The following is a 9,572-nucleotide window of genomic DNA, read 5'->3' on the forward strand; positions in this document are numbered from 1 at the left end:
CTGATCCTGACACCAAGTTTCTCTGGGGTTACATTCCGCCTCTCTCCAGGTCACACAAGAGAGCTTATCTCCCCGGTATTTACCTGTCACCAGGAAATGTGACACTGCAGTTTGCTAAACAGGACAGTGGGGAGGCTGGCCCATTGGTTCATTTTGGGTGTAGGGGAGAGGGGGTTGGGGGTGTGAGGTGGTGGTGGTCTGGGGAGCAGGAGGAAGCTGTGGTTAGGGACTTCCCGGGAGTGGGAGTGTGGAGGGCCCGTCTCCGGCCCCCAGAATCTGTCAAAGCAGGGAGCGAACCCAGGCTTGCCGGGGATTTCTGGAGTGAGCAGGGGCTGGCTGGCGGAATGGGCAGGGGTGAGGAAGAGGGAGGACAGCACGAACAGGAAGAAAACCTGACTCTGAGCAGAGAAATTAAAGCCTGATTACGAAGCCGGTAATTAGTAATTACTGTTATGGCCGTTATTGTTGCTAATTATAGGCAGTGGCTCCGTGTCTGTCCTCAGGCCCAAAAATGGGGAAACGGGGAGCCTTCCTGAAGCTGCTGGAGTCCTCGGGCCTCCAGATTGTCCGGATAACTGCAGGGGGAACTCGGGGTTGGGGCGCGGTCGGTGTCCAGGGTACGAGTGGGGACTGGACCCAAAGGTCTGCCTCAATCCTGCGGCCCGGGATGGGCCCAAACTGAGGCCCACGCCACAATCGGTGGATAAAATTCCAGCGGGGCCCAGAGTGCCGGAACGCGGCAGCAGGGAGTGCGCGCCGCGCTCTGGCTTCCGGTAGGAGATGGGGCGCAAAGTGGCCCCAGGAGCCCGAGCGGGTACCCTCAGCGCGCTCCCCACCTGAGCCGCCGGGACCAAGCCGGCAAGCGCAGCGCAGAAGGGGCCTGCCTGAGCTGTCTCTGGCACAGGCAGGCGAGGAGGATCGTGCACCCGGCGTCTGCGCCCTGGAGCGGCCAGGCCCCTGGCGACCCGGAGTCAGCCCCGAGCGCGCCGCGCCCGGCTGCGTCCGCTCGCTCTTCCGGCCGGGCGAGGATGGAGAGGGGAGAGGATGGGAGAAGCGGGATGCCCGGCCCCGGGCCTGGTTGCGGCGCTGCCTCGGGCCGGCGCGCTCCACACAAGTTTACTTCCTCCATCTGCACACCTAATGAACCAACGCGGGGCGTTCAGGCCACGCTGGCTTCTCCCAACGCCGGGGCCAGGGCGGGATGTTTCTCTCCCGCTGCAACGCTGTTTCCTCCGCCAAGAAAAGCTTCCCTCACCCCCCGAGAACCCGCCACCGTCGACGGCATCTGTTTATTCCCAGCACGCTGCTCTTCAGCTGGGGTTGGCCTTTCCCAAAGTTTTCACAATTGGAAAAGCCTGCGTAGCTCAGCCGCTTCCCGCTTCTCCAAGTGCAGCGAGGCCGGTCACTGCCAGATGACCTGTTAATACCTAGTGGGGGCCTCGGGGACGCCAGGTCCGCGTCGGGGTGTCATGCCATGGCGGCTTAGTGGCGCACCGAGAGCGCCGGGGCGAACTTCTGCCAAAGATGTCCGGTGGAGGCAAAGGCAGCTCCGGCCTCAGAGGAGAGGCCGCTCTCCGCCGGCTGTCACCGCGCCCGGGCCAGCCCCTTCCCCGCCGCCCCAACGGTGGAAAAGCAGGCGCCAAGATGTTTTTGTGAAAGAGCAGACACACCTCGGCTGCGAAACAGCAGACTCCGGTGTCCGACAGCTGTAAACCGGCGTCGACAGGCTGTCAGACAGCCGCGGGGGCCGGTCGGAAAGAAGCCTGCGGCCGCCGGGCCCGCACCCGCCGCCCGGCCGCTCGCGCGCCCACCGCGGGCGGAGGTGGCCCGACCGGCGCGGGGCACCACGTGCTCGCCGGGAGGGGCGGGAGCGGCCAGCGAGGGCGGGCGGGAGGCAGGGAGGGGGCGGGAGGGGAGCCGGGGGCGGGGCCAGCGCTCAAGGGGATGCCAATCAAAGCATCAACTTCAAATTGTGTCTGAAAGCCCCGCCGCCGAGCGAAGGGCGGCCGCCGCAGTCGGCGCGCGATCGCGGATCCGGGCGCAGCTGGGAGCCGGGCGCCAGTGAGCACCGGGCCGAGGAGCAGCCACTGGCCCCCACCTCCGGGCCGGCCCGAGCGCGCCCGGCCCGCCGCCCGCTCCCCTCCCCGCGCCTCCCCACCACCGCCTCCGCCTCCCTCCGCCGCCTCTTTAATACTTGCCCGCCGCCGCCGCCGAGTCCGTGGACATGTCCTTCCCGCAGCTGGGCTACCCGCAGTACATGAGCGCCGCGGGGCCCGGCGCCTACGGCGGTGAGCGCCCGGGAGTGCTGGCCGCGGCAGCGGCCGCCGCGGCCGCCGCCTCGTCGGGCCGCCCCGGGGCGGCGGAGCTGGGCGCGGGCGCGGGCGCGGGCGCGGCCGCCGTCACCTCGGTCCTGGGCATGTACGCGGCGGCCGGACCGTATGCGGGCGCGCCCAACTACAGCGCCTTCCTGCCCTACGCCGCCGACCTCAGCCTCTTCTCGCAGATGGTGAGTGCGCCCGGCCCGCTCCGCGCCCTCCTCGCCTCGGGCGGCCTCTTTCCCCGGCCCGGCGCCCTGGGCAAGGGTGGCCAGGGCGGCGCGGGGCGCTGCTGGGAGAGCGAGCGGGCGGAGCTGGCGGGGTGAGGAGCGCGAGCGGCCCTGCCGGCGGGTTTGAGGCGGCGGGGGCCACAGCAGCGCGGAGGCCGGCCGTTAACGCCCCGCCATCTCGGCCCGGAGACGCGGGAGGCCCGGCTGCGTAGGGGGTCTCGGCGGGAGTTGGGAGGCCGTAGGAGCAGGCCCGAGGCGCGCGGCCCGCGCTGGAGGTCGGGGCCAAACTCGCCCTGCGCCTCCGGCTCGGTCGAGGCGACAGACAGCCGGGCGGTGTTCAGGCAGCTCGCCCCAGTGGACCAGGACTCCCGTCCCCGGCCTGCGGGCCCCGCTCGTGCGGCCTCTTCAGCTTTTGGGCTGGGCCAGGGAGCCTCGGTTTTCTCCCTCTTTGGTAGAGCCCAGATAGTTGTATCCGAGTTTGCCAGAGGAAAGCCTTGAAGGCCTAGTAGAGTCGGTCAAAATAAACCTAACAATGGAGATCGGACGGGCCAGAGGGGTCTCTTAATGGCGTGTATGCATATTTGAGATTAAAAAAAATTAAGTCGAAATAATTTTTGGCGTCTGAAACGGTGTTTGCTTTGACTTTTTCAAGTTACCAAAGTTTTCATTTCATTTGCACCGAAAGAAAAGCACTTTTCTTCCCACGTTACATAATGGAGGATTAAGGAAAACAGTGTCCCTGGGCTTAAAATAAATGGTGTCCTCTCAGTCTCCCGTCCCAGTGGGTGTCAGATGGGGGGGGGCTGCAAATTTAATTCTCCGCGGGGCATCGACCAGTCTTTTGGTCCAAAGGATCTATTTTCCTTGGTCTGATGGCAAGGTCGGGCTTCAACTTCGTGCTGCTGATGAATTGCGCGACGGGCGCGGGGGGTCGGGGAGGCAGCCCCCTCCTGCGCTCTGCCTGCGGGATAACGAAATTTGCAGGCACCGCCACAAGTCTCCCCACTCCCCGAAGAAGAGACACGAAATAAATACCGACCAGCTGTACACGAGCAAAGCGGCCAGTGCGTTTTCCTGTAACTTTTCTTGTAGTTTCGAAAAGAAAGCCTATTTTTTTGAAAGCGGCCCCAGCTGCCTTTCAGATCGCTGGCTGTCGAAAAAGATCAGCTCCCATTTTGTTCCCGCGGCCGGGATGCCGAGGAAGCGATGAGAGATTTACAAGGTATCCTTTCAAAAAGAATTCCCAGCAGAGACGAGGACGAAATGTCTTCCTTGCAATTACAACCAAAATAATTAGAAAAGTGCAAAGCACATTTTGCAAAACGAAATCTGGCCAGGAAAAGCTTTTCTCTGTGGCCTCTACCACCGAACTAACTAGTCAAAGAAATCTGCTCTTTACAACTTTATCAGAGTCTGGAGTCCCCCTCTGCTATCACAACTCGACAGTTTTTACACGGAGGATTGTAAATTTTTACAGAAATTGTGACTACATATGTGTGCCATTGGGGAAGCCCGCTGTGTTTGTGGGCAATGGAGGGAGCTACACGGTCGGGATCTGCCCCCATTGTAGTGCGGTAGGGAAGGGAGATGCTTGATTTTTTGCTAAACTGTACAGCATATTAATCTCCCCAAAAGCTGTGTGTGTTTCCTTGTGATTTCCTGCCAGCTTCTGGAAAGTAAGCCTAAGCCCAAACTCAGATTCTTGCCCTAAGGTTTCCAAGCTCTTATGATTGGCAATTTGGAAGTCAAAAGATAAAATTGTGAGTGACTGTCTATCTGGGCAATTTATGGTAATAATGAGGCCTAATGAGGTTGTTAGAGAGATAAAATGTTATTTACCAAAAAACTTGATGCGATAATTTGACTTGCTGTGTTTTACTACCGATGATAAAAAGAATATTGATTGCAAATAAATCAGGGCCTCTAAATGCCTGCAAACTGTGCTTGCTCGCTCCAGATCAAAGTCAAACTTAAGAGATAAAGTAACCAAGAAGAGGCCTAGGAAACCGGTTCCGCTCCTCGCTGCCAGCTGCTCCGGGCTCGCGCGTTAATATTTTACTGGATAAACCCTCCTTTTGTATTAAAAAAAAAAATGGTGTTTTCCTTATTGTTGCAATGATGGCCAGGATTAAAATTTTAAATTACCTGTCACCACTGTAGACCTTTAAGTGTGGGTGAGCCATTATATGCTGATTAATTTGGTAGCTAAAAGGAGTGTGCTTTCGTTTTAAATTGCTGGCGGATTTGGGCCGGAGAAAACCCAGAATGGTTTATTTTGTTTGACCCCCCTCAGGGTCGAAGGGAGGGGGTGTGGGCTCTTGGTTCTTTACATTTGGGGAAACTGTTTTATCAGCCTAGTTAAAAGGCTTTCCCCTCTAGCTAGTGTGAGATAAACCTGGAAATCCGGGCTTCTGGAGTTGTTGTGGGTGGTGGGGGTAGGGGGACTGAGGACGGCCTAGGGAAATTCTAGGGGGCCGTGGCTCCCGCTGTGGTCTTCTAGGGGTGTACGGATTCTGGGACTTTTCTTGAGTAACAGAAAAGCTCTCCATGATCGGTGGAAGCACAGTTGGTGGAGGTGGCTCGCAGTTCTGACCCTCCCCCGCCCCACCCCGCTTCTCCCCGGGTGGTGCACTGGGGGCCTTTCTCCTCTCAAGCGAGCAGGAGCGGCTGCCCCTCGACTTTCCCAGTTTTGGGGACTCATCTCTCTGTCTCTCTTTCTCTCTCTGTCTCTTTCTCTACCCCTACTCTCGCTCTCCTACTTCACTGGGCCGTGTGGCTGCAGGGCTCACAGTATGAACTTAAGGACAACCCCGGAGTGCACCCTGCCACCTTCGCAGCCCACACGGCGCCGGCCTACTACCCCTACGGCCAGTTCCAGTACGGCGATCCCGGGCGGCCCAAGAACGCCACGCGCGAGAGCACGAGCACGCTCAAGGCCTGGCTGCAGGAGCACCGCAAGAACCCCTACCCCACCAAGGGCGAGAAGATCATGCTGGCCATCATCACCAAGATGACCCTCACGCAGGTCTCCACCTGGTTCGCCAACGCGCGCCGGCGCCTCAAGAAGGAGAACAAGGTGACGTGGGGGGCGCGCAGCAAAGACCAGGACGACGGCGCCCTCTTCGGAAGCGACACCGAGGGCGACCCCGAGAAGACGGAGGACGACGAGGAGATCGATCTGGAGAGCATCGACATCGACAAGATCGACGAGCACGACGGCGACCAGAGCAACGAGGACGACGAAGACAAGGCCGAGGCGCCGCGAGCGCCGGCCGGGCCCGCCGCCCTCGCCCGGGACCAAGGCTCACCGCTGGCGGCCGCCGACGCGCTCAAGCCCGAAGACTCGCCCCTGGGCCTGGCCAAGGAGGTCCCGGAGCCCGGCAGTACGCGTTTGCTGAGTCCCGGCGCCGCGGCGGGCGGCCTGCAGGGCGCGCCGCACAGCAAGCCCAAGATCTGGTCACTGGCCGAGACGGCCACGAGCCCCGACGGCGCGCCCAAGGCCTCGCCGCCGCCGCCCCCCGGCCATCAGGGCGCGCACGGGTCCCCGGCGGGCGCGCCGCTGCAACACCCCGCCTTCCTGCCCAGCCACGGACTGTACACCTGCCACATCGGCAAGTTTTCCAACTGGACCAACGGCGCTTTCCTCGCGCAGGGCTCGCTGCTCAACATGCGCTCCTTCCTGGGCGTCAGCGCTCCCCATGCCGCGCCCCACGGCCCGCACCTGCCCGCGCCTCCGCCACCGCAGCCGCCAGTCGCCGTTGCCGCGGCGGTGCTCCACGGAGACAAGGCCTCGGCCCGCAGCAGCCCCGCCCTCCCAGGTACCGCGCCCAGGGACTTCTGCCCTGGGCCAAGAATCCGGAGCTCGGGCCGGGCGCAGCGTCGGGTGGGGAGGACACCGGCTTGGGAGGGTGAAATGCAGTGGTCGCAGAGCCCGAGGGCTCGATGGTAGTTCCTGCCTGAATTCAGGGAGCGAGGCCAAGCCCCTAGGGTTCTCCTGGGAGAGCTCTGCTTTACCCGTGGCCAGCCCCCGGAGAGGGGGGATGTTTCTCTTGGAGACCCTGACCTAGTGACCGGAGGGAGTGGAGTGGGGTGGAGAGGAGGCCTGCTACCTCTGCGCCCCTCCCTCACCTGTCTCCCAGTCCTAATGCTCTGCCTCTTCCCCTTCCTCGCAGAGAGAGACCTCGTCCCCAGGCCGGACTCGCCCGCACAGCAGTTAAAGTCGCCCTTCCAGCCGGTGCGCGACAAGTGAGTGCCATTTGCTTTTATCACTGGGTGGTGGTGGGGGTGGATTTTCGGGGCCCGAGGCTGAGCAGGGCCGGCGGCGGTGGGGTCGCGCAGCCAGTGTTGAAGGGGCGCTAACCACCAGCCCTGTGCCGAGTCCGCCGGGTTTCTCCGGAGCCGGGAGCCGCGCGGGGCAGGCGACCCCGCCCCTCGGGAGCTTGGCCGGCAGAGCTGGCGACGCCGGGTCCCAGCGTCCCTCCACTGACACTGCTTGTGCCTTGTCTCCCTGTTTCTCCTGCAGCTCTCTGGCCCCGCAGGAGGGAACGCCGCGGATCCTAGCAGCCCTCCCGTCCGCCTGATCCAGGGTCATCTTTTACTTTTGCGGGGGGAGGGGGGAGGAGTTCGGGAGGGAGGGATGAGGGAGAATAAGACAAATATTTTAGACTGGTGTAAAGGACAAATATGGCAACGACGTCAACGACTCCCATCCATCGCTTTCTGCAGAAAGGGGCTCGTCCCGGCTGAGCTCGCGTCCCGGCAGCCTGGCCTCAGCCCGCGGCTCAGCTCGGGTTGCTGTCACCGTGCTCCGGTGGATTATCGGTTCGGTAAATGCCCCCACGTGCTTGTGTCTTTTTTTGTTTCTTTCTGTATATAGAGTGATTTCAGATTGTAAATAGCGCGTCAGCGAACTTGTCTAAATCATATATTTTTGTCTAATAAACTAAATGAAATGATGCCCACTGCTCTTGCTGCTGTGTGTGGCTGGGCGTCTGCTGGGGTGTCCTGAATCCTGGGATCCTGGATGGGCCCAAGTGCCTGTGGCTTGGGGACAGAGGCTTCTCCACCCAGGAGGCCAGTGTTTCTCACAGTCTTTTGGTTGTTGCTGAATTTGTTAATGTTACCAGGAGGGCAGTTTCTTGTTAGCCTTTTAATTCTTTCCAACTCTTATGCATTTATCTGGGACACGCCTTTCTTAGGAAAAATGAGTTCAACAAAATCAAAATTCAAAAATGAGTTCAATTTTCGGCAGTTTATAAAACGATTCCTTAAAGTGGGCAACAATGGGAAAAAAATGAAAAGAATTTCTAGTTGTGTCCCCAAAGGAGAACTTCGGATTTGAAATCAATTTATAACTAGTCTCAACAGTGCATCTCGGCGTCGGGACGTTTCGTGGGTAGAATGAGGACATAATGGAGTATGAAATTTTGCTTTGAATGTATTTTTTAGTTATTTGGTTAAATCAAACGTGGAGAAATTGGAAAGCTCTTTTAAACTGTCTTGTGGATGCAGCACGGGAGTTGTCTGTGCGTGAGAGCCAGGGTGCTGCGGTAGCCGTGTGGGGTGACAGAGAGGGGAGGGAGTTTTGGTCGCCCAGGGTCTCCTTTAAACTCACGCGCCCTGCACTGGGCACACCGAGTGAGCCCGGGAGCAAATAAACCCCTGGATGGCCGCGGCTGGGCCTGGGAGGCAGCTGATAGCGAGGGCGGGAAACAAGCGGACGGCGCCTGCCTCGGGTGCGCGCCCGTGGGCAACGGCCCAGGGGCCGCGGGAATCGCGGCGTTGGGGTCTGCGGGCGGCGGGGGCACTCGGAGCCGGACGCGCCGCAACAGCCTGCACTTCCAGAAGGGCGCCGACGACTTTATGTTGAATTCGTGAAAACTGAGACAGCAAACCTTTCCAAAACTGGCAGTGAGGACGTGGGCTGCGCGGGAACCTGCCCAGTGGGGAGGCGGCCGTGTCCCTGATGCGGGACCGGACCTCCGCCACGCCCCCAGCCCTTACCTGGGCCTGACAGTCCCCTCGAGCCCTTTAGCGACCCGTGGACCCGAGGCTGCTGGTGTGGGCGAGGGGTGTGCGGCTGTCTTTGCTTCCGGGCTGCTCTGTGGCGGGGAAAGGGGGCAGCTCTCGCTGAGGACGAAAGCTCTCTACCCCTCTCCGGGGGGGGGCGCCAAGTCCTTCCCCAGCCACCACCCCCTTGTCGGTCTGTTTAGAGGAGAGACTCCCGTCCCCGAGGCTGGGGGAAAAGCGGCGGGAAGGGTGCGGCGGAGGGCACGCGTAAACAGAAGGCACGGGGCGGGGGCGCGGTGGGGCCGCGGGAGGAGCGGGGCGGCGGAGCCGAGCGCAGGGCCAGCCGCCGGGCGGGCTGGGGCCGCGGTGGAGCCGCTTCCAGTCCGAATGGACGTGCTGGAGGCGCCCTCTATGGGCCGAAAGAGGAATGGGGTCCTGAAGGCGGCACAGATCTGCTCCAGGGGCGTGGCGCAAAATCTGGGGGTGCTGAGCCTTAGGGATGCCGCGGGCATGAGCCTCGATTTATGGTGGTGAAGCTTTCTCTGTGTTCTTGGGTACCACCCACTTGTTTGAACTTGGAGGACGCGGTGCTGGGTCTCCTGAGTAGCCATTTAGGGGGAAGGAGTGGTTGCCAGGCTCCTCTCTGGCGTTTTCATGGTCCCGGGTGGGGCTAGCGAATTCAGAGAGGACTTCCTCATTTGTCCTCCACACTGGGGCTTCAGGGGTCACCACAGCCCTGGGGATGGAGCCTCACTGCTCACCCTGACCTCTGGGGCAAGATGGACCCTGTGTCTTTGGCGAGGGCACTCATCTGCAGAGCTTTGCCCAGTGGTGTCCTGCTCCTCTGATGAGGAATCAGGTTTTTGGCCCACAGACACGCTGCTCTGGCATCCAGAATGTGCAGGGAGCCCCCTCTGGGTGCCTGCTGGGAGCAGCAGGTGGAATTGGGGTGGGCAGTAGAGTCCCCTGCCCCTGGCCTGCCTCTGTGCTCCTTTATTTCCCAGAATCAAATCGGATG

The 9,572-nt window shown here is 61.0% G+C and overlaps 1 protein-coding gene across 1 annotated transcript; it reads left to right on the plus strand.

The window, feature by feature from the left end:
- Window positions 1-2,023: 2,023 nt before the first annotated feature.
- Window positions 2,024-7,506, plus strand: IRX1 (iroquois homeobox 1). The gene is made up of 4 exons (XM_004440045.3): window positions 2,024-2,506; window positions 5,328-6,363; window positions 6,718-6,790; window positions 7,068-7,506. Exons 1-4 carry the CDS (start codon window positions 2,225-2,227, stop codon window positions 7,123-7,125), a joined length of 1,449 nt encoding a protein of 482 aa, XP_004440102.3. The 5' UTR covers window positions 2,024-2,224; the 3' UTR covers window positions 7,126-7,506.
- Window positions 7,507-9,572: the final 2,066 nt, after the last annotated feature.

Source organism: Ceratotherium simum, chromosome 18, assembly GCF_057802395.1.
Source record: "Ceratotherium simum simum isolate JZ-2026a chromosome 18, ASM5780239v1, whole genome shotgun sequence".
Classification (NCBI taxonomy): Eukaryota; Metazoa; Chordata; class Mammalia; order Perissodactyla; family Rhinocerotidae; genus Ceratotherium; species Ceratotherium simum.

Excerpts from the sequence above, each read along its gene's own strand:
- IRX1 (XM_004440045.3), top strand. The coding sequence starts at position 2,225 with ATGTCCTTCCCGCAGCTGGGCTACCCGCAGTACATGAGCGCCGCGGGG. Across the intron at positions 6,364-6,717 it reads CAGCAGCCCCGCCCTCCCAG|AGAGAGACCTCGTCCCCAGG; the intron begins GTACCGCGCCCA and ends CCTTCCTCGCAG. Across the intron at positions 6,791-7,067 it reads TTCCAGCCGGTGCGCGACAA|CTCTCTGGCCCCGCAGGAGG; the intron begins GTGAGTGCCATT and ends TTTCTCCTGCAG.